The sequence below is a fragment of the Pieris rapae genome, chromosome 3 (assembly GCF_905147795.1).
Source record: "Pieris rapae chromosome 3, ilPieRapa1.1, whole genome shotgun sequence".
NCBI lineage: Eukaryota > Metazoa > Arthropoda > Insecta > Lepidoptera > Pieridae > Pieris > Pieris rapae.
This window is the reverse complement of record NC_059511.1, coordinates 7,181,657-7,206,540: the sequence shown is the minus strand read 5'-3', so window position 1 is coordinate 7,206,540 and position 24,884 is coordinate 7,181,657. Positions and strand designations below refer to the sequence as shown.

General features: G+C 32.1%; 2 protein-coding genes across 8 annotated transcripts; one reads left to right on the top strand and one right to left on the bottom strand.

Annotated features, from left to right (window-relative positions):
- The first annotated feature begins 459 nt into the window (after positions 1 to 459).
- On the top strand, positions 460 to 9,529 carry LOC110993350 (proteoglycan 4). 5 transcript variants are annotated; one of them, XM_022259569.2, is made up of 9 exons: positions 464 to 584; positions 1,260 to 2,251; positions 2,460 to 2,578; positions 2,688 to 2,851; positions 2,951 to 3,121; positions 4,131 to 4,234; positions 4,685 to 4,864; positions 5,993 to 6,137; positions 7,507 to 9,529. In XM_022259569.2, the coding sequence occupies exons 2-9, from the start codon at positions 1,268 to 1,270 to the stop codon at positions 7,593 to 7,595; spliced, it is 1,956 nt and encodes a 651-aa protein (XP_022115261.2). In that variant the 5' UTR covers positions 464 to 584; positions 1,260 to 1,267; the 3' UTR covers positions 7,596 to 9,529. The 5 variants fall into 5 exon arrangements, with proteins under 5 accessions (XP_022115256.2, XP_022115258.2, XP_022115261.2 ...); XM_022259570.2 differs by having other exon boundaries at positions 466 to 559; XM_045634670.1 differs by having other exon boundaries at positions 492 to 513.
- Positions 9,530 to 9,726: 197 nt separating this feature from the next.
- On the bottom strand, positions 9,727 to 24,611 carry LOC110993236 (potassium channel subfamily K member 1). 3 transcript variants are annotated; one of them, XM_045634671.1, is made up of 6 exons: positions 24,504 to 24,611; positions 22,970 to 23,074; positions 13,423 to 13,563; positions 12,035 to 12,244; positions 11,537 to 11,725; positions 9,727 to 11,255 (listed from the first exon to the last, which is right to left on the bottom strand). In XM_045634671.1, the coding sequence occupies exons 1-6, from the start codon at positions 24,601 to 24,603 to the stop codon at positions 10,957 to 10,959; spliced, it is 1,044 nt and encodes a 347-aa protein (XP_045490627.1). In that variant the 5' UTR covers positions 24,604 to 24,611; the 3' UTR covers positions 9,727 to 10,956. The 3 variants fall into 3 exon arrangements, with proteins under 3 accessions (XP_045490627.1, XP_022115100.1, XP_045490628.1); XM_022259408.2 differs by lacking the exons at positions 22,970 to 23,074; positions 24,504 to 24,611 and adding an exon at positions 21,733 to 22,377 and having other exon boundaries at positions 9,728 to 11,255; XM_045634672.1 differs by lacking the exons at positions 22,970 to 23,074; positions 24,504 to 24,611 and adding an exon at positions 17,099 to 17,263 and having other exon boundaries at positions 9,728 to 11,255.
- Positions 24,612 to 24,884: the final 273 nt, after the last annotated feature.

The window sequence follows — 24,884 nt, the reverse complement described above, 5'->3', positions numbered from 1 at the left end:
ATAGTAATGACTTGGTTTAGTGTATGAATTAGCAATAGTTTAACACAGCTACATTCAGAAAGGAATGAACCAACAAAAGGTTGATGTAGTAGTTTGTGACCTAGTAGAGTTTGAAAGTTATACATGATAACAATGTAACTTTTCGTATTATGTAAGAAGTAAAAACAAAGTCTGTTACTTTTGTTCTAATTACAATCTTATTTGGAAAGAAGATTGTTATTAGAAGTAACACTCTTTAATAATAATACCACAGGTTAAACTGGTGTAATAGACATATTATTTTGTCTACATGTACTTTAATTTACCGGTTATTCCTAAACGTGGTACAAAAGGGTAGAATGAGACAGCGAATACATATCTTTCAACATTATGTCATAAGAAAGTTTTGCAAAAGAGCGAGATAAAGTATTTTCCATCAACATCGTTTGAATCACAACATTTTTGTGATTTGATTGGGACGTTTAAGAAGAAGGTGGCGCATGCGCGTTATGCCGACGCCATCTCTAAACTACTGTGCGTAATACTTGTTGAAAATTTCACTGTACTGAGTTAATTTTATGTATGTTAATTAATATTTTAAAGTGGTAATAATGAATTTAATGTAATCTTAATAATAAAAAGTGATAGTGCTATGTGACCAACGGTCGTCTTAAATATATCGACGCTGACGGCGGGTATCGGTGTTGCGGAAGTTCTTAGTCAGATGTAGCAACGCATATTTTTATAGCTATTTTCACTGCAATCTTTACATATTGGTGTCGTAAGATTATAGTACCTAACTTTTTAGTGTAAACTTATTATTGCTACAATTTAAAAATAAATAATTCTTAGGTAGGTGTACACAGTAGTGATAAAAAAGCGGGCAATTGCTGTAGCGTTCTTACGCGCGTTCCGCGCTTATACATAGACAACAGTTTGTGATATGTATGAATTATTGTTTTGGGTCAAAGACATTTCAGTGTGTTAACCTGTATCGACAACAGTGAAACCTCGATATTAAATGTTTTTGAAATAGACAGCGAAATAATAGTATTTGTTTATTGAAATGAACTCTGCATTAAAACCAGTACTTCCACAACCGGGCGGACCTCAACCGGGTGGTCAAGCTAGTCCTGCTAAAGGTAATGTGGCTAACGCTAATCACACGGTGGGCTTACCCCAGGGCGCGCAAAATTCCCTCCTTCCTGGTACAAACAATCTTGTAGGCCAGAATTTAATTCACCACATACCTAATCCACCACCGGTGCCCGCCCACGCAGTACCATCGATGGCGCCAATTTCAGCTAACATGGCTCAGATGGCACAAAATATGAGCCATCATGGCAACCTCTCACATGCCACACAAAATTCAATAACTCCAACCAATGTGGCAGCAAGTCCCAGCAAAAGTGCAACAACAAGTGCTCCTGCTCCATTAAGTCTTGTGCAAGATAAACCAGCAACACCTCAGCCCCCACAACCACTTGCCTTAACAAGAACACCAGAGAAGAAAGAACCAGATTCAGCAGCTCAAGCAAACGGTGCTATAGACTCTCCTAAAACTGGAAGTAGTGCACCAGCTCCATTAAAGCCACAGAATCCAGAAACAAAAGATAAGCCAGATATAGCTAAAACATCACCCAGTACTCCTAAACCACCTGAGAAACCTGTAACATCTCAGAATATACCACAGAAAGCAGAAACATCAAATAGTGGAAGTGCATCAGATCCTCTTGTGCAACCTAAAGTAGCTACAGCTAATGAGCCACCTGAAAAGTCTCCTTCTAAACCAATAGAATTAAAATCTGCTCAAACAGCGGATGTTGCTCCAACACAAAGTGACAATAAACCAACACCTGAATCTGCAAATGAAAATCAGTGTCAAGCTTCCACCATGCCATCACTTGGACCAAAAGAATCATTACCAATTGAAAATTCTAAACCTGAGCCAAAATCAGAAGAAAATGGAGAAAGTTCAGAAATCGTACCTAACTTAGAAGAAAAGGTTGTTGCACCAAAAGTTAATGAAGATTCATCAATCAAATCAGAAGAAGATCCAACATCAAAAGAAGACAAAATAGAAGAAACTTCAGATTCTAAGACTCCAGTAAAATCTGAAACTAAAGTAGCTGCTAAGTCAACGCTGAAGTTAGCTACAGTCACTCCTATGAGAAAAAGAAGACTAGCATCTGAAAAAAGTGAAACAACATCAGCCAAAAAACCTGCTGAAGAAAATACACCTGACACAAAAGCTAAGAGAAATCGGACTAAGGTAAATATTATGGCTCTATTTCATCAATTTTGAATTTGCATTAATATGGCTTTGTTCTAAAACTAGATATAGTATTAGTAAATGTTATGGATACAGTTCTAACTTTATTCCTGATTTATAGGGGAAAAAGAAAGATTAATATGTATCATTATAAATAACAATAGTTTGCCAGAATAGTTGTAATATTTTTCTGTATCTCCATTTTCAGGTTCAATTATACCAGTCACCCACACCAGAAATAGCGATGGCCACAAAGTTGTCTGCCTCAGCTGCAGGAAGATCAACTCCAACTAAACAAAATGATGACAAACTTATTGTGTTTTATAAGTATGTTTTTGATACAAATTACATTATAGAAGAAAATTTTCTATACATATTAAAAAATATATAATTTTATTAAATAACTTATTATTAATAAGTTGCTATTTTTTTCTAGAAATGAATACCTGGCTGTAAGAAATGCTGAAGGAGGTTTTTATGTATGCCAAGCTCTGCAGAATGTATACCGTACTACCCGAAAAATTAAAATAAGGTGGCTCTCACAAGATAAAGGTGATCCCACTGGAGAAACATACAAGCCAGACTTTTATGACGTCACTGGTAAGGATAAAAAAAACACACAAATATATCTCAAAATCTTTGACCTCTCAAAACAACTTGGAAATACTATGTGGCCAACTTACATTTTATAATTTACAGATATGGAGTGTGTACTAACTACACTATCTCTGACACGGTCTGCAAGTGGAGGCGGGGCGTGGTTACTGCGACCGGCCGAACAAGCTCGCGCCACTTCTATATTACAGAGAGCACTGAAGGCTGAACAAAGTGGGGCCAACATACACTTGACGGAGGAACACCCTGATGGACGTGAGTTGCAACCATCCAATTAAAACCATCTTTACACAACTCTCAACTTTAACTAACTCTATCTGAAACCACAAAACCACAAACCTTCTTCTTAAAAAAAATTTTTAAGACAAGAAATGACTTCTAGAATCACCGAGACCAATTTCATTACATTACTATTACTACTGTTAATGTGAAACTGTGCGGCGTAAAAACCGCCGTCACAGTTTTGTTAACTAATAATTCTTATTTACTACTTTAATTTTTTTCTAATAAGATAATTGTTATCCAACTATTCTGACGTAAGTGTTATCATTCCAAAAAAGCAGACTAACAAAAATTTGTTCCATAGTTAAGCTTTATTACACCCCGTATTCTATAAGTTATTTTTTTTAAGTTGTGTTTTTAATTATTTACAGAATAAATATCTTAATTATTTACAGTTTTAAAGGATTAATAATGAGTTGCTATCATAGACTAACATTAATTTGACTAAAGGAGGCAAGAATTATTCTATACATCTTCTAAACATTTTCATCCATTAAAACTGTATTTTAATAATTGTTTTTATTATTTATATAAATAGATTTTAATAATTTCACTATTCATTTCATTTAACAAACTAACCTTTAACAGTCATCCACCATCATTAACTTATTCTGTTTTATCTTGGTTGTAGTTGAAATTACAGCATATTTTTTTTCTACAGTTTTCAAACATTTAATCAATGTTTAATATTAGTAACGAAATTTGGATATAGTAACTGTATCCTTAGTAACTAACTTTTTTGTCTGAAAAATCATAGATTTTTATGATTAATTTTAAACTTGATTTTACCATCACCTAATTATAAACATTAAACAAACTTACTAATAGCATTGATAACTCTACTCAGAAACCTTCACCATTAAAAAATATTTATAAAAATAAAATTATTATTACTAAACATTTGGAAAAGCTGAACTAACCTAAACACTAACCCTGGAGGCTGTTAAAGGAAAATAGTGAAATATTTAAATCTGTTTGTCAGTGGATCTCTCGCTGTACACAGACGAGTCACAACTCGACAAGAAATCGAGGAAACGCTCCAGCTCAAAGTCTTCGCCTAATTCGAAAGAGGACACTGATACTTCGGTAAGTTATTTTTTTTAATTTCCCATACAAAAAAAACTATAATTATAGATTATACGTCCATTCCATTTTCAAACTCACTGACAAATCAGTGTTGCTGTTGACAACATGTAGCTGTTGAGTACAATAACTGTCAAAAGGCTTATCCCACCATTTATAAGTATTCCGCCATAACACCTGTGTGAGTAACAATTGCTAGAGTAGAAAATTTTATGGGCCCTCAAATTTGGGGGCCCCGCGCTCAAAACTCTTAAATATGTCTGTATTGAAAGTGTTACTATCTCTAAATTTTCCGATATTATTATTTATTTTGTAATGTTTTTTGTTTTATTATACCTTGAGATATAATTATAGAATTTGCCCTTGATAGAATTTGCTACAGGCCCTGCGCTGGCTTAATCCGGCACTGCTCCACAGTTTACATAGTACACACGAATTTCATTTCTCTTTCAGAAGGAAGAAGCGTCTCCTAGTAAAAAAGCCCGAACGACACCAAAGCGCAGTCCGCGCTCCGCGAAAAAGAGAAAGTCCCCAAAATCGGGCAAAAACCCCGCTAAAGCGAAATCATCAGGTAGTACGCCCAGTGTGGCGGTCACAAGCAAGGTAGGCATAGTACGGCGGATTTATAGACATGTACGTACTGCTCTCATCTCACTTACATACATTGTGGATTGTGTGGGGTTGCCACTTTAATACCAGTGGAGTTAAAAACTTTTTTTTAACAAAAAATAATATTTGTTTAATGGGAGTGTTAAAGTGGTGAGCCTCTGTGTGTATGTGTGTCTGTGCCGCCCCCGTACGGTTTGGATGTGCGATACGATGGGCTTCGTCTGTTTAGAAGGAATTAACTTAATGAGAATGATTAAAAAAGTATTTATTTTACACAGTCGTTTTTTTGTATTCTGAAATAAAATATATTCTATGAATAATTCTGAACAGACGTTGGCGCAGTGTTGTATGAATCTCGAATAGATCTAAGAATGATAATTCAATTGGTGCAACTCGCATGTTATAGTTAGAACGCGATTCAACTTTCGTCAGTTATTTTGATTGGGTCGAGGTATTATTTATATTTTTATTTTCACACATACATTCGCAATTCATTATTTTATGAAATCTTTGCTAACCCAAAGCCACTAATATACTTGTTGTACATACTATATCCGTCTATTTTATGAAAAATGGCCAAAAATCTAGTAAAAGAGAAAAAACATCGTAGTCCTTAATATACTTTTAGACTAACAATTAAAGTCATGCATCATCCATTGCTTGCTTAAAGTGTGAAATTTTGTTTATTTAAATACATTTTCTTTTCTTCAAAATTTTTAATATTAAGCATGTTTCTAATGCATGTAATGTGATGCTCCTATTTATCAAGATACATATTACATTCGAAAGGATGTCTATGGGTACAAAAAGTGTCGCATCACAGCTTTTGTGCCAGGCTTAACAGGGTTCAATAGAGAAGTTTTATTAACATTGGGCTTATTTTTCTCGTTAGTATTCAAAATAAGAAATATTTATCTTAAAAACATAATTGTATTGAGACATTGAAATGGTGGCTACTAAGATAAACACGCATTGAAATAAACAATTAAGAACATGGTGCTTCCATTATAATTTCTAATATACATTATAATGAAACTGCAGACTTTATAAAAAATAATCCCAGTGTTATTTACTTTTATAGAACCGTATTATAAAAACTGAATTCTTGACGTACAATTAGTTATAGCGTTTACATTAAAATATTTTGAACAGACGGCCACAGCTGTGTCGGAGAAATCGGATAAAAAAACTCCGACCAAAAAGACGCCCACTAGATCGACCAAAGCCACACCGGCCAAAACCTCGCCGGCCAAAACGGAATCGCCGGTGACGCGCAAGGGCCGAAGGGCGGCTAAAGGTAAACAGTTTATTCTATAGGTTTTAATGGTTGTACCTTGTTAAAATGTTTATGCGTTTTATCGATTTGTAATGTGTTAAAGGTCGTTGCAACTTTGCTTTATAAATATTGTAGAATTATCTATATTAACTTATAGAATTATCATTATCGTTCAAGTAGTATGTAACTAGAGGGGATTTCTTTGATTTTCTCATTTGGTGATTACGTCAACAATAATTATTTAGCTTTTTACACATATTATCAACACATTGTCTATGCTCGAAAACGAAATGCATTTATTATTTTTGAGATCTTTGCTTACTTTTGCTGACACGAGGAGGGGGGGGGGGGGTAAATTGCAGTAAATCTGCTTACGTTATACTTGAACGTTAGGGGCCGTTACTATGAAATTACGTACACGTACGTATACGTAGAGACGAATGTATGTTTTAAAATATTTAGTTTTTTTTAAATTATAAAGCAAAGTTGATACTGGTTTAATTAAGTGTGTTTTATTTGACATTTGTAACTACAAATGAATGCTTGTTATTACAAATAAGAGCAATGTTTTTCCAAATGAAACAATGTAGTTTTTGGGCCTTAGTTTAGCTTAATAAAGTACATATGTAGACTTTTATTTTTGCATTCTTGTGAGACCGATACACTTGATGTCTAAATATTCAATCAATTTAATAGCTACTCCTTCATTGAAATACAAAGGCCTATAGTTAGGCCCGATATTCTGCAGTCTTGAATATTTAGACACACTTCTGTCTATTAGGAAATTTTGTTGGTTTTCGTAGACGGGTCGGTTAAATTAAATATTGAATTGTCGCTTCGTCTGTAGTTAGAGGTGTTCTAAGCTAAACGTGCGCTTTGTAAAAATATATATTCTGAATTTATAATTTTCTTGTTAATTTAAATACTATTCTTCAGAATATATGTTATTTGTGTGAGTGGTATGTGCATCGCGATATTTTAGCTTAGAACATCTGTTAGAGTAAGTTCTAAGCTAAAATAGTGATATAAGGTGTTCAACCGCCACTTGGGTCGATTTTGTGATGGCTCAACTAAAATAAATATTTACGAATACTACCGAGTATTATATTTATTTTGTACCGCCCATAAAACTTGCCTTGAGTAGATGTTCAATATTTTGTATTTTTTTATTAATTATCCGTTTTATGGGCCGAGCTCCGAATTTCGATACTAAATTTGTTGTATCGCTTTTTTAATTAATTTTCTATGTATTTTCGTAATTTCATACGATTCTCGAAGATGAAGAGTCAAGGAAGAGATAGCGCCTTGGGCGTACAAAATCGACCAATTTCAGATAAAACTTGGTAATAAATCGGCATGAGCACCTTATATAATTTTGTGAATATTTCAGAGGCAAAAAGCTCACCAATCGTTCCCACTCCCTCTACATCGACGGGTAAAACCACTCGCACACCACGGAAACCACCTTCCAAGAAATAATATACACAAATATAATGTAAGCTTACGGTTTTGTCAAATTGACAGTTACAGCTTGGCAACATTTGTGCAAAATAGGCATATTGTGGGAAAGATGGCAACACATGGAATTGGACATCAGTTTCATGTTGTTTGATCGTATCATAGTTGGCAGATTTATGCAACATTAATGCATAATTTTAAAATGGGATAGTCGATCCATATTTTGCCAAGTTGTAAGTTAATGTAATGTGCCTATTGTTAATTAGTTTGGTAACTAAGATGATTTTAAGTAAACTTTACTAAGAACTATGTAACTGCCATTTTTACAGACCATTACTTCATTAGTTTAAGGTTTACTAAAATAACGATTTTAGTTAGGCCTAATTATAATATTCCGGAGCTTCGAAAAGGGATTGGTTTCTAAATATGTTTTGTGTTAACCGTTTCTCAATCTCATTCCATACTTTTGCATGGTCATGGCGCATCTATGCCGTTTCAGAGTATAATCATTCCACTGTCTGGTCTCCCTTTGCTATCAGTCACTTCCGTAATGTCGCTTTCACTCCTATTAAAACTTTTCAATGTTTTCATTTTAACTGTCATACAACCCCTCATTGCTCTGTACCACTCTAGTTCTCAATTGAACACATGAAATGACAAAACCGTAGGAGGAATTTCTCATTATCTTATTCACCTGGAAAAGTCTATCTTATACTTCGATAGCATAATATTTTTTTAATAAAAATGGCGATTTTTTTGTCGGCCATTTTATAATCGCCTTAACGAACAAATAGTCGTGATACAACAAATTCGTGGAATTGGACATTTTTTATTTTATTATAGAATTCTACATTTCTGACACGCACATTTCAATTATACAAATTATAGATTCCCAGGCTGTGTTATGTTCAAGTTTCATAAAATCGCATGCCTACTTGAATGTCACTGAAATCACAATTTTAATATCGTTTTATTTTTTAACCTTTAACGTAGTTTTTATATATGACATGTAAACTTACGAAATAATGAATGTTGTACATAAAAATAAACAAAAAGATATCATATTTTAATAACGCTGATTGAAAGAGTGACACAATTTGCTCTAAAATAATTTTAGTGAATCGGGTCACTCTATTTTTTGGCGAAGCGTTATATTTTGAGATATTTTTATCTCAAGTGTTAAGCAATAGATAAGTTATTATAGGATTACTTTTTAAAATCTTTAGATATTAATACTTAGAATATTCAATCTACGCAAAAATGTATATTAGTACAAAATATCGATATTAAAATTCAGGAATGCGAACATTAAGATATCACCCGATTTGGTATAATTTAAATAAATTTAATCTGGACCAAGCTAATTTAAAATTATTAAAACTAGCCACAAGTTTGGACGCCGCCTTAATACATACTAATGGCTTTTCATATCTTACTGTATGACATATCTCAATCAAAAAATTCAACTTAATGCATTCGAGAATGGGTTTCTTTATTAATAACTAACGAATTAACTCGCTAGAACCACAAGATCGTTGCGAGACCAAATGCAACGATCTATTATTCGTAAGAAGGTTATTGGAACCAGAATGTTTATGTGTTTGTGAGTAAATAGTTTTCACAACCGGCACAATATTGTTATGTACTAATACCATTTGTGTTTTGTTTCGATGTATGGGTGACGTTATTGTTGCAACGAGCTCAGAGTGCGCGTGTGTTTGAATTAAATCTAGATACCTAATTAGTTGGTATATTATTTTAAGATTAAAAGTAGTATATAAATTATTGCGTGTGAATTTTTCTGTTTTTAGAATGACTGGTCGTCTGGTACAATAGATGTATGAAAAAATTTAGCGTTTTATACAAAATTAAATAAATCAGTCAAAGATTAATATTGTAACAGAAAGTCCGCAAATTTATATGCATTCAGAAATAAATATAAATAATTTAAGAAATGAGTAGTTTTATTTAGGTGAATCCCTACATGTGAGGTGTGGTTCGGTATATAATTCCCTCTGGACTAGGGAATCAAATTAACTTGATCACAATCTCTATGTCAAATACAAAAATGATCCTTTGTCTATACATAATCTATTCTATTTTACAGATTTTTGAAAAATAAAAAAGGGTTAGAATTGTAATAAGAGCACTGTTTTAGTATACATAGATCTTTATTTTATTATTCTATTACAAATACATAATACCTTAAAATACAAAAAGCAAATATTGGTTTCTTCTAAAGTTTTATATTTGCACTCATAGTACGTTGTCTAATATGAATACGTATAAATTGAAAGGATTTTTGCGTATATCCAACAGTCAACAGACACTTGTGTTAGACGTTACATGTAAGTCTGATATTATATTTTGTGCTTTAATATTTGCAACGTTATTTTTTAAACATTTGCGAACTATATTCTGATAGAAACGTTAAGCTCATACAGAACCTGCTTTACCTCAAGTTATAGGTTCGAAATAAGTTATATTATTGGACAATAGTCTCCTTACATTAAAAAATATTGTATATCGTGTTCTAAAATTGTTGATATGATGTATAATTTGTCTGATATTAGAGACGATACTCAAAACTCACTTCAATATTCAAAATCAAAACAAGAAGGTTCTATAAATGTCAGTTTTACTGTAATAAATGCTGACAAAGCATATTTTTGCTTAATATTATATAATATTTAGGAATATTTCTGTTCTAATTAATTTAAATAATCATCAGAATTTAGACAGTAATCTAGATATTTTTTTCTACCCTATACAGATAAACTCTATTTTTTTTATTTGTGTAAATAGTTTCATTCTACATTTGCCAAATAGATATTCTACTTTAGTAATTTACAAAACTATACATTTATCTATAAATATACGTTAAACCATTAAATATTTATGCATCATTTTGATAATGCGTTTACAATACCATCTAAAAAATTATATTTTGAAATATCATCTACATATCAAATAAATTAATATATGCAACTAACTATTACATTGTTACAAAAATAAAACGAGATCCTATAATCTTATTGCAAAATGAGTTAGAATATTAGACCGATTCATTTATAAAAATAATCAAACAAACTACTAATAATAGGTAAGTATATGAAAAAAAATATCTGGGCGATATCGAGTACAAGGAAAAAATATTTTACGCGCCTCAGATGACCTGATAATGATAATTCACTAATGTATAATACGGTAGATAAGTAATAACATACTTGTTACAAGGCTGCCGACTTAAAGCTTCTAAAGCACGGCATAAGTATCTGTAGTAGGAAATATAGACAATAGAAGTCTTGGCTAAAAGTATTCACAAGAGGTTACATTATTTATAGTCTGAATAAGAAATTGGCACTTGAGAAAAAAAAAGAAATTACGGCACCCTCATATCTCTTGCGTGTACTGGCGTTGTGTCTTCAGGGCTGGGGCTGTCATCTAAATGCGGTCTGATTTGAACAACCGAACGGCGTTGGTCATGATGATTGTAATCGTCTCTCATCATAAGGCCTCCTACCCCATACCCAGGGCAAATGCCGGAGCCACTTAGTCGCATTTTCTCAGGGTCTTCCTCTAGTTTCATAGATGAAAATACACTGCTGAGGTTCAATTGTGGAATATCGTAGAATACTGTCAGAGTTAACATGAGGAATGTTAGGCCGAGCAGGAGGTAAACTGAAAATCAATTTGGTCTTCATTAATATATCTAGAAAAAGAATAACTATTTACGATACTTCTAATAATTAATAAATATTCTATTATTTGCCAAGAACCCAGCGAAGGGTTACTAAGTTGGTTTATATATTCAAAAGTTCATGTTGAATAATATAAAGGAACTCAAATAGTTGTGTCTCCTTTGAACGATCTGTTGGAATTTGGAACTAAAGTTAGTAGTACTAGTTGTTCATTTTACATACATCGTGTATATACATTATAATATTATAGAGATGACTTACAAGTAGTAGCAACTTTGTATAGAGGCCTGTAAGTTTGGCCTGGCGTGTCTCCGGGTATGTAGTCTCCTAAGCCAATAGTGGTGATGGAGATGAAGCAATAATAAAATGAGTCCAAATAATCCCAATCGGGCTCCACCACAGAGAATATAGCAGCAGGTATCACGAGGAAAAATACGACCAACATTAGAACTGTAATAAAGGGTTATAGTAAGTTATTTAAAACATCGCTGCTATGATGTAGATGCAGATAAAATTAAAAAGCATCTTGGAATTTAATGTAGCGTCATTTAGGTCGGCAGAGAAATGTGATCAAAAAACTTAACATTTAAAAACCTCTATTGACATAGACATAAATACAATGCATCGTATATGTAGTAGTATTTTAATATTTTTTGATTAATCACTGATCAAGGCTATGATGGACGCTTACAGAATATAAATTGGGCTTAATCTTAAGTAGGTACGAATGAGTATTGGTTTATTTTCCTACATACTTACCAATAATACTAAGATGCACAAGTCTTATCGTGAACGGCCGATACAGGTGTCCAAGAGAGCTGTTGAGAGCCCTAAGAAGTGCAGTGGCAGGGAGCAGTAGACGTTCCACAAGCGCTGATAGCAGCACTAGAGTTAGGGGAATCCCCAGAAGAGCGTAAGCCATGCAGAATAGCTTGCCCGGCTTTGTCAATGGTGTCACGTGGCCGTAACCTGTTAAATTTTGTCTAAAATTAATAACTTAACATGGTTGAAACAAAAAAACTGTTTCTTTTTCTATATACATATCTAATACATATTATATATATATATATATATATAAAGTTAATTTGCAAATATTTGACATTGGTCAAATTCAAAACTGGAAAAAAAGGTTAAAATGTTATGTATATAGGTCCCATTGTAAGGAGTTGCTGTTTTTCGAAGGTATTAAAAAAAATGGCATTTATAGATAAGCCCAAAGAATAACTTTAAAATATTTATATTTTATAGAAGCCGGTATTTAATTAAAGCGATTCGAAAGGCGAAGGCCATTTAAATTTGTCTAAACAATCAATATGAATTTATTTTCGGTACAGAAAATGTATTTTCATTATTCTACCCGAGGTAGCCCGTCAATATCAATTATTTCAAAGACTGGGCCTCTTTCGTTTGAATTAGTAATGTTGATATTCAGAAAATAGCGGTTTGAAAATAATATCTCGACCGGATGACGATGTATTAATAATGTAAATCAATGTACCTATAATATATGGAATCTTAGATTTTTTTTTTAAAGTTTATTTATTGACTTCGGACACTTACAGCGTGTAATTTATAATGGTTTAGTCAAGCCTGCTAAAACAAACTGCCTAACATACAAACACTGCAAAATAAATTAATAAAAGCCCTATTTAGATACAATTTTTTAAGACAGACTAATAAAGTATAGTAATAAAGTATATGTTTTTAGCACCTGTATCTTAATTAAAAAAAATTTAAAAAACACACTAACCACTACACGCAATACTCGTTGAGCAAGTTTAGTTATTTATCTTATTAGTTTAGTTATCATGCCTAAGCCGCGTACAAATTATTTGAAGAAGTGTTAAAGTATGAGAGTGTACAGTTATTAAATGAATTACCGCCTAAAATTCGTAATATTCGCGCGTTTACCCAATTTAAAAGGGCGTAAAAGATACATATCAGAATGGGCCCATAGACCATGGTACCAGTAGACCTAAATTTGACGGACGGTTGATGGCGACGTCTATTTCGTTCGTATATATTATTTAATTTTTCATGTAAATAATAATATAACCTTCTTGTAATGAGAAATAAAGTACTTTAAAGATTATTTATACCTATGTGAGAAAAACTCATTAGTATCTACGTTCTTCTGATTAACATACCAATTGTAGTAACGACAGTGGAGGCAAAGAATAAAGATTGACCAAAAGTCCAGTTTGGTCCCTGGGTGACATTTTTAGAAGCGGCTACTCCTTGGTGACTTGCGCCGATCACGACTTCTAACAGAGTCTCCAAATCAGCATCTGTGACGGAAAATCGATTATAAAGGAAAATACATCAATCATATATAGCTCTATAATTATAAATAAGAAAACTTTCAATCGACATAGTTGCAATTTTGAAACTAAACCAACGAAAATCTTATTGTTACCTACCTACATAATATCATGTTTAATTTTTCTGATCTTTTCCTCGTCGACTTCAGCAGACGAAAAAATGGTAATCATGTGTAAATCAGTAAATATAAGTTCTTGAATTTGTAAGATTAGCTTTTTAGTTTTAGTTAGTTATTATAATATATATAGTTATTAATAGATTAAGGTTCTATATATTAATATAAATTTATTTTGTTTTTTATATAACTTCTGCACTTCTTGCACCCATCATTTTTTTAATTTTTTTTTTATTTATTTCTTTTCTTACTAGGGTTGCCCGGAAGAGATCGCTTGTTAGCGATAAGGCCGCCCGTTGCATCCCTTGTAATTTATATATATTGTGTTATTTGTATTTCTTTAGCAACGAAGTGTAAATAAATAAATAAATAAAAATAAATATTATCAGTATTACCTACTTAGTTCTATCATCTATGTATATACAATGTAGGCACTATCGGTAGTTGATGTGTAATGTAACTCCATTCGATTTACGACTAATATTTCCTTGATTAATTTTACAACTAGCGTGAAGACCGTAATTATCAGATAAATAATATAGTGAGGGGTGACTGTTAGTAAAGTGCTGTTGGGGTCTTTAGCCTCGTTAACATGCTATATTAAATAAACATTCTATTTCGACTATTTAGATAATAGATTCTATTTTTGTATATACGTTTTACAAACTACAATGAAATATAAACGGTTTTATCAAACGTTGCGTAATGTACAGTATCTGTAACTATGGTTACTATGTATAATAAGTTTTAAAAAGATAAAAGGCCATCTATGGTGACGAACACGATAATGAGTTTTGTCCAACTTCTGTAATAACACCGTAACATATCACCATTGTTAACATATTTGTTTTTAAAGGGGTATATTATGTTAAATCGTATTACCTATTTGTATCCTAATTGTAAATCCTAATAATAAAACAATATGCAGAACTAATTTATATATATATACATATATATATGTTTATATTTTAGATAGCTAAAAGGTAATTTTTAAAATGTGTAATTCCGACGGGACAATCACATTTCTAATCGACCAATCAGTCGAATTAATTAAAAAATCAAGATGGCTGATTCCCTACCAGCTCCAATCAATAACTTTTGTGCTTACCAGCACCTGAGTTATACTGAATATAGTTATAGTAATATATAATATTTGTATAATATAGTAATTGTATAAAAACCGTCTACTATCTACTCATTAACATTTAAATTCCCTTTCTAGTTCATGAGATTCATGAAAAACTATTGAAGATCTCTACATGACGTATGCGTTTGCATTATTCATGGCTCTCGCTCGCTCTAAATGGATTTTGATGCAATGCAATATCGTTGTGGGTAATTGCATTTTCAAGAACGGAGATAACTTGAATAACGTATTTATTATTTCATCATTTAATCGCTTTATAGGTGTCATTGTTAAACCATACTGTGACTGAACTGTAAGTAGGAATAAACCATTTGTTGTATACGTTTAAAAACAAATTTTGTAAAACATAAAAGCCGATTTGATATTAATATGATTTTTTTGATATATTCCATAGTAACATGAAGTTTATCACCATAGTATCGTGTAATATTTTGTACTGTATACCTTGTCACGAAACAAGGTTAACGCTCAAGCCTAATTAAGCAGTAATCCTTTTTAGCTTCGTAAAGCAGCAAGTTCAAGATAATTACAAGAATAATAATAACTTTTTCCTAAAGTGTCTTAATACTTTTTGCTTATTCCAAAGAGAATTACTTCTGCCCTGAATGATCAACATAAAATATATGAAATACACTTACTACAAAATGAGAAGGCTCCTTATTAGATTGAACCTATATACTTTTATTACATAATAAAAAACTTTAATGTTGATGTACTGTATATAACAGTTTTGTTATCATTTATATTTGAGAGGCAAATGTTTATTCGATGTTTCATTTACTATTTAGGCACCTAAGCGGCTTTGGGACGGGTGTACTTTTAATTGAAACGGTCCGGTTGGGTTCAAGGCTTTTGGTTAATTAAAAATTTACCGAGCGAATAGGATTCTTAATCCCAAAAATATGATACCTGTACAAACAAAGTTTAAACCTATGGCTTAATGAGGAAGGATAGGTGTGTCCTTGTTGAACTTGTTGTTATACTGTATTTCTGTATAATAATAGCGGACGCGATAGACGTTGTCCTGCATGATATTTCAAGCGATTAGGATATTAAACAAATTATTAAAGTACCGACTGCAGCGCCATCTGTCGGGCTGATTTGTTAAACGAGGCGCATACAAAAAATCATTCGAATCACTGTAGCCGTATAACAGAAGTTCAGTGACATACACAAGTACAATAGAATATATGTATACATAGGATAGCTTATATATATATATATATATGATGTGTGACTTAGTTATATATCTAAATAAAACATAGGATAGCTTATATATATATAGATAACTTATATATATATATAATATAAGCTATCCTATGTTTTATTTAGATATATAACTAAGTCACACATCTAGTGTTTCAGAAAGAATTGATTAGTACGGCGTCCTCTATTGAACAAACATTTTTGATTAATATTTCATAACGCACCCGCCATTACAATTGTCTAGTTAGCACTAAATAATACCGCCAGTAGTCATTAAACTCTTATGGATATTTGTATAAATTATCACAATCTAAATTTAATATATTCGTCTCGATCGAAGCAAGAATCTAGGTTACATCCCCGCATGTCTGAGCAGAAAATAAATCAATTATGTTCAGAACGATGAGATGCTCGTCCGCCATTTTTAAAATATTAGAAACAAGATTTAATTGCAAGTTAAATACGTTTATTAAGATTATTGAACGCAAAACCTCGACTTTTTAGTTTTTACATTCAACGTTTATTTAATTAGAGTGAAGATTAAAATATACCCGGTGATAAGCAAAAATTTCAAAGAAGTAAGTTTTTAACATAAGGAAAGGCCGGCAACGCACTTGTTGGTCTTCTGGCAATGGCAATCAGGTGAGCCTCCTGCCCGTTTGCTTCCTATTACACCGATCATTAATTATGTCAAGTATCGTACCTGTAATACTCGCGTCGCTATCTTGTCTATGGTAAAAGTCAACATTCGAAACTATAAGCATATCATTAATATACTAACCTCTTCATTACGTATCTAATTTTAATTAAGTTAATGGATAGGATTTGTATAGTTGGCAACAAAGTTTTGGACCTTTTAGTGGCGAGACAGGTAAAATCCCAGGTGGCCGTTAAATCTTTTTTGTCACACAACGTCCAGAAAACTTTTATTTGGCATTTCTGTTTCTATCATTCTTAATAAAATGATTAGCAGTAGACATATTTGCCTTTTGTTGGCAAAGGCCTCCTCCAATTGCCACTATAAATTTCTTACCTGGGAAGTTCGGGTCCATGTCGTAACTTGTAGTAATTTACATATTGACATCTTTTCGCACTAGAAGTAAACACTAACAACATAAACAATACATTTAACAAAATGGCGCGGAAAAAATGAACGTGGCAATACTCTCACAACTATTTATTTCACACATTTGTCTATAGATGCAAAATGTACTCTCCGGTATGGTGCAAGTTCAACTTTAACGACACATAATAATGAGCGTATTTATTGTCATTATGAAAAACATGATATATAAACGATAATAATTCATTACCGATATCTACGCCGGGGTTCACTCGGTTATTTTACAAAGGAATATTTATGTAATAAGTGGAGTGATAACCTTTTAAGTGGGGCTTCAATCTCTTAAATCATACTGGAGTTCGTTGTTGATAACATCCAGAGCAGAATGAATAAAATAAAATTTCAAAGAGGTTATTATAGTTGTTAGGCAAAAACTGATTACAAATTTTAATTTTGATGATTTAATGTAATCTAAGATTTATTTTAATCTTAATCTCGTACACGTGTAGAGGTTTTTCTGTGTATTTAATAAAACGATACAAAAAACGATAAATTGTCATTAACAAATTTGAAATATTACACCTATTTCATTTCATTGTTTTCTTTGTTTTTGCTGCTAATTTTATTTCTAGAAATGAAGGCGAACGCGGCTCTCGTAAGAGTACTCAACCCAGTAACAAGCCGCAGTTAAGCAGTTAGCCGTAATAGTAATTGTGTAAAAATTAAATTGAAATACAATTTTTTCTAGATAAAAATCCGGATTATAGTAAAAATTATAGTTGAAAAACAAATAGTGAACAATGAACAAATGTCATATTACCTAATCACATTACCTAGTTTTTATTATCAACATAACCTATATAGTCAGAATGTCATTCTTCTATATATATAGAAGAATGCTGCGGTTCACTAATAAATCCATGTTCGGACCACCATTAACCAATTACCAACAGTCATTTCTTTGTTATCAATACAATGTATTTCTGTACAAGAACCCAGATAATACCGATTTAATCTTAGATCATAGTAACTTATTTTCTATATAAGAAAAATCTCGTAAATAGAAGAATTGATGAAATTGGCTGTACGAGAAATATAACTTGTTATTGCAATATTTTATTATTTCTATTGTGAAAGTAATTTATCCAATATGATTAGTAGATTCCAAAAAATACAGTATATAAGTTTGCCAAAATCAATCGCATCAATGTAAGTATGTAATGTACGAATTGATTATCGATTTATTAGTAGTTTTAATTTTCAAGTATTAATAAACTATTTCATATGAATTGGTAGACATATAAAATATATTTTGTAGTAGAATGAAAGTGGAGTGAATATGAATATGGAATGGCAACTTTCAGAAATTACGTAAAAGAATATTGAAGGTGTAAGTATTTCAATCGGATTCAAGTTTTATAAAGTACATACGAAATAATAGCCCTTTCTCCTGTTATTGAAGGTTAATTCGAAAAACCTTGTACTTTTTATACATACATAGCTAGTTTTTTTACTTCTTTATAAAACTCAAGCGGATAGAATTTTATGTATGAAAATTTAACTGCAGATCGAATCAAGGACACGATACAAAACGCTATTTTTAGACAAATATTCGGCTTTATGGCTCATTAGGTATTTTAATTTAAATTAAAATAACGTTCTAAACTTGTTTTTAAACTATTTATTAGTTTCAAATGAATATTATTCTCGTCTTTTGGAACATAATGTGTGAAGTCACAATTTATATGTTGACCAAAATGACCTCAACAAGCCCCTGATACTGATACGTTACGACACAATCTAATATAGATTGATAAACAACAATATTATTTAACTGATAAATGACGTACAATATATACTTTGTTAAAGTATCATAGTACTGATTTCTGACGACAACGGGTCATCAGGTTCCAAAACAATAATAGCTTTAGTACTTCATGACCACATGCTTATAAGCCACGTTTATCTAGATTAAAAAAATAAAATACGTTTATTTTGGAACATAGGATAATAATGGTATCACTTATTCCACGTCATTAAATTCGAGCCCGTTGGCATCCCTACTCATCGGCAAAGAAGACAGAGGGTGTAGGCCGAGCAAAAAAGCCGGCGTAAAAAACTCTCGGTACTCTTTTTTAAAAAAAGCAAATCATCAAACAATTCTACAATATTTAAAACAAATATAGCAAATTAATTAGATTGTATTATTACTACTTTGAGCTCTCCTCCGCTCTGAGACCCTATTACATAACAATTCATAAAAGCTTTAAATAATGTTCTGTGGGCCGTGTGGGAGTACACGATAATATACACCGGCAAAGTAACTGATATCAAAATTACTTTAATCAGTACTCAGGTACGCCGAGTTGTAAGCTTTTTGAGCGATATCATAAGTCCCAATTTTCTTTGATCAATATTAAGAAGTAACGACCTGTTATACGACAATCAGTCCTTGATATTAGGTTTCATTATATCATAATACTGATTCGGAAAAGCTTTTATAATAAAGAACAATGACCTGCTAAGATCAAATTAGAAGGAGTCATAAGTAGGGAATGAAAGACTAGTCCGATAAAGAACTAATTTAAGCTTACGACCTACCAGGCTCCACAAGATAAATGACGTGTACAAAACCACTAAGCTCTCGTTAAATGTAAATTAATCAATAAACCTTTTGTTAAAGTTCACGAATATTTTAATAACCCTAACCTTGGATTTGATTTGCTCCAGTTCAAAAAAATTGAATGACTCGAAACTTAGCCATTGAAACAGTTTCTTGCCATTTCTTTTAGCCTGTTCTACGTCCTTGTCTTGCAAACTGGTAGTAAATGTTAATATATAATCAACGTTACATCTTTTCTGTTGACGTTATTAAGTTTACTTGTTTACCTATATGAATAATATTAGTTTGAGTTTGAATAAAACGACTATAAATAAACTATGTAAATCTACAGTACTTACTCTCCGTTGGAACAACTTAAGTTTAAGAGGTCAGTGGACCGCTTCAACAAGGCACAATAACTTATAATTACTGTTGAGATTGTGAGAGGTCAAGCTGTATGCAATTTTGTAATAATATGTGATGTAACTCTCATAAAATTAAGAAAATATTCAAAGGGAAACGACATTCGATAAAACTGAGTATCTACATTAGAGATCTAGCTCTCGTTTCTAAATATTTTTTCCTCGAATTGAAATCAAAATCGGAACTAAAACGCTAAGTTGTAAACACTTAAGTGTTAACTATACTGCAAGTAAAAGTCCTTACAAATATAGAAATGGGTCTAATCATAACCACAGATTCAATATAGTAATTACATTCTCAAATAAAGGGACATTACCTGGAATATTACAAAAATTATAAATAAGACAGTGGAAGGCATCGATTAATTCTATTCTTAAACTAGCCAATTCAACCTGTCATACACAGTAAACTTATCTGCGATCAAATGATATCTACTGGTTTATTTGTTGAATGAAAACAATTTCTAAAGAAATCTTCCATTTCTTTTCATTGAAAGGCATTCTATCGAATAATAACGTTTTGACAAGGGTCTCTGATTCCAACACACCTGACTCCGAAACTCAATTTACGGAAACTTTTCTTTTACATTTTATCGGAATTCTAATAAATCTTCATTATTTAGACGTTGACGGGGAAATTCATCACGGATTATAAATTTTGCCTCAAGGCAATCATGGCACTTAATACTTAATAATTATATATATATATAATATCATACTTCTATAGCGAGAGTTTATGAAGAACAACTGGTTTAAAACCAGTTTCTGATAATGGCCTTACAAGTTTGCTTAGGAATGTATCTATCGCACCAATATAATCTAATTTAAATGTAAATATAATTCAGAATATGTACGTATATAAAAAAGCTAACGCTTTACGTTTAATACTTTATTTGGAGATATTAAATATTAATTATACATGTTGAAAAATATGTATAATTAATTAATGAACGAAAGAAATTTATTACAAATATTATATTAGAACTTGAAGCTCTGTTATATGTAAAATTATTTATCGAAGCGTTATGATAGCGATAGATCGTAATATCAATATAAACTGTCGTTATCATTTATCAAATACGTTCAGTGGGTATCAAAATAATGTCGGACATATTGTTTATTTACATAATCTCCGTTTTAAGTCGATATCTAAAGTATACAACTAAAGACACAGTCATATTACTTTTTTTTTAAGAAACAATACAAGGATAATGTTTGTGGTTGTCAAGTAATTAAAAACTGCTTTTGTAATTAATGAGAACAGGTTTTTAACTATATAATATTCTAAATAATGTCTACGTAAGTGTTATAATTAAGCATTTATATATTCCTTATTTACGGACCTGTTTGAATCATAATTGCAGTTATTATAACATTCTCATAATAAGCGCGTAGTACCTTTTTATTGTGGTAGTACAAAAGAAAAGTATTTTCCTAGTAAGATTATAATCAGTCTAAAAGCAAGTTACAATTTAAACTATATCCACGAGACTTCTTGTTCAATGAGTGCTGTCATAAAGTCTCAAATCGTTTAATTAACATTTATTTATTCGTCATTAGAAAGCAAAATGAATTCTTACCCAGAACAGTTGGATTTTTAACCATAAAGTCCTGTTTCGCACGAATTACTTCCAATCTTATCTGGTTCTCCAAAGGCGTCTCTAGAGCTGAGAATACCAAAGCACCAGACAACAGATACGTCACGTAGAAAACAGTGTAAATCAATAGAAGACACGCAAATCTCGCTTTCCCGAAAACCTTAGTCGTGGCAAACAGTGGTTGGAACGGCGGATGTTCCTCTTCATACAATACTTCTCTTGTTACAATCATTTTCTTAGGATACGGATACACTTGGCTATGGACCGTCATATCATCGTCGCTTCTATTAGAGCTCATGCTACCGTATGAGTGTATTCTCTTATATTTCTCCATTATGTTATCGTTTCCAAATTGCTGGGCAATTTAGCCGAATCACTAAACTTTATTCAAGTCCAACGTATTATTTTCACGACAACGTAACCTTTTGAGCCGTAACGGCTGTACCTAAGGTCAACTGTATTTAAAGAATCTTTTGGGATGATTCGATTCGAAAAACAACGAACAAGCCTTATACGTTACACGAATCACTTTAGGTGTCATCGTGATACATTTTAGAAAGAGTTAATTATAATAGTGAGCAAAGAAAGTAGACGACTATCTATTGCCACGTCCGATTAACAACTGACAGGCCGCTGTCCGAATAGTGTGTAACCGTAGCCACATCACAGTGTATGCGCACACGCATCGTGCAGTAACCGCATGATTGTAATTGACTGGAATAGCGCATTTTAAAATTAAGTTTATATTTTGGGTATTGTAATAAATAATCGTATGTAATGTAAGGAAGGTTACGGGTAGTTATTTAACTTAAATAGTTTCTTAATACGGTACTGCAACTTCGTAAGTATGAAATGTTTCATTTTATATTAATTGGTTTATATTATTGGTAAACACTAAAAATATTATATTTAATAGATTCACCTTTCTGTTAATTAAATTGTAAATAATCTTTGAATAGCTGCTTAGTAGTAGCACTAGCAGTATGAAATATTGCCCTGAAGTGTAGGTTCGATCCTGGGATTTACACCATTGGACTGTCTGTGTAACCTTTTTACTCTCACTCGTACGGTGAAGTGAAACATGTAGAGAAAAGAGGCATGCCTTAAACCCAAAACGTCGGTATATATCACATTCACGAAATAGATAAAGAATTGTAAGGCTCAGTCCTAATAGATTTAGAAGTCTCAGAGCCACTTATATATTTCTATATTTAATTACCAGAAATACATGGATGGTCTTGCAAAAAGCTGCTTTTCGCTTTTCTAATGTTCTCATCTTTGATTCTATCCGCAGGCTCTTCAATAGCTTGAAATACTGTTGCACCTGCAAATATAAAACATATACATCCATTAACTTACTAATGTTTGCTTACTCCTTAAATCACACAACGGATTTGAATGAAAACCAATTGAAATACCAATCCACATTCTAATCACACACAATCCATATTCTAATTCTTATTGCATCGTAACTTTTATGCAATTAGTCAACAAACTGTAAATAATTCGCATTGAACAATTTTGTGCATGATCAAGCAGAAGACAACTAACGCGAATAAAGTTAGCATTTGAAAAATCTTCTTCGAACCTTCTGTTTGAATATAAGAGGGTTAATAATAGTTATATTGTGATACCAACTCCTTCAATAGAAAAAATACTGGCAGATAAAGCCCAAATAAAATAAGATATTATAAATAAAATCTAAAGCTTCGTGTCGGAACGTGATCTTTACTGTATTTCAAGACTTGAGGGGTGACATTAGGGGTTAATACTTCTCCATATTCTACGGTGGCGCGTTAGTGCTGAGTTTAAGCGAGGAATAATCTCCATTAACGAGGACCCCCGCGCGGGACGCCCTGCATCCGTAGTGACTCAACATCGTGACGAATCGAATAGCAGAAGGTATTAAGATTTCTATTCTTTCCATATAATATGAGTTAAACACCCATTTGGATATGAGAAAAATGTCAGGGCTCTGGGTGGCAAGGATGCTTTCTGAAGCGCAGAACGAATCGAAATTCAGAATTGCACTTCAGATAAAGCCGATAACATCCAAGAACATGGGCAGGTAAGAATAAGATGCGTGAGGAAATTCGCTCTCTTAATTTGTTTTGTTTCACCAGGACAATGCCCTGCGCACAAGTCTGGAGTTGCGATGGCTGCCATTCGAGAAATCATTAAAAGATATACTTACATCAAATCTGAGAGATGACAACGTCATAAAACAAAATAATAACATTTTATAAAAGATAATTGCGTAACTTCTTATTGAACACCTCTAATAGTATTAACATGTAAGGCGTCTTATTAAATTGTTTTATGTTTTTAAGTGTATAATCAGACTTCCAATGAATTAGCTACATGGAACAATCTTCGCAGACAAATCCGATTAGCAACAAATTAGCATTCATAAAATGAGTTTGCAACTTAGCGGTTATTCAATTTATATTTTATTTGATTTGTTTCGTAGAGCTTATAATATGAAAAATATAGAAAATATAATAAAATAATAAAAACGCATGAGCTGTGATATTATTTCTTTACCTTCGGTATTTTTAAGAATAGAAGAAGGGCAAGACGAAGGAAAAAAAACAAAACATCAAAGAGCTGAAAATCAAATCTGCCTTCAAATAGGAATTATGACATCCAGAAATATGTAAAAATCGGGAAGATTTTCCTTGTTGAAATTACATTAGTCTCAGAGTTTGTTTCTCTTATTTTAAACAAACCGATATTTGAATTCTGTTACTTACCCATATACAAATACAGTCCCATAGCAGTAACAAGAACCAGCAGGCGTAGCATTGGCGAGCTTCGCACGTGTTTCACACAGCCCGGCATCACCAGCCTCATGGCACGAACTATAAAAAAAAATATTTACAGTATCGACACGAGTACGATAAATAGTGTCGTGTTATTATTATCTAGGTACAGGTATAAAACAAATCTACGAATATAAAATCCGTAATTGTATATTCTCGATTAGTGAAATAGCTAAGAAGAATGTTCTTAAATTAAAACTAAACAGATTGCTGAGTTCAAACCATGATTAGTGCACCAACGGATTTTTAAACACGTAAATAACGTTAACTCGTACAGCCGATAAATGAGGAGGTTTTATATCATTCACCCTA

What these genes read in the sequence shown, in the direction of transcription:
- LOC110993350 (XM_022259564.2), top strand. Translation starts at nt 1,046, where the DNA reads ATGAACTCTGCATTAAAACCAGTACTTCCACAACCGGGCGGACCTCAA. An exon ending in AAACTTATTGTGTTTTATAA is followed by an intron (nt 2,579 to 2,687) that starts GTATGTTTTTGA and finishes ATTTTTTTCTAG; the next exon opens with AAATGAATACCTGGCTGTAA. An exon ending in GGGCCGAAGGGCGGCTAAAG is followed by an intron (nt 6,138 to 7,506) that starts GTAAACAGTTTA and finishes TGAATATTTCAG; the next exon opens with AGGCAAAAAGCTCACCAATC.
- LOC110993236 (XM_022259408.2), bottom strand. Translation starts at nt 22,084, where the DNA reads ATGGAGAAATATAAGAGAATACACTCATACGGTAGCATGAGCTCTAAT. An exon ending in TAAAAATCCAACTGTTCTGG is followed by an intron (nt 13,564 to 21,732) that starts GTAAGAATTCAT and finishes TTTCCGTCACAG; the next exon opens with ATGCTGATTTGGAGACTCTG. An exon ending in ATACAAAGTTGCTACTACTT is followed by an intron (nt 11,256 to 11,536) that starts GTAAGTCATCTC and finishes ATTGATTTTCAG; the next exon opens with TTTACCTCCTGCTCGGCCTA.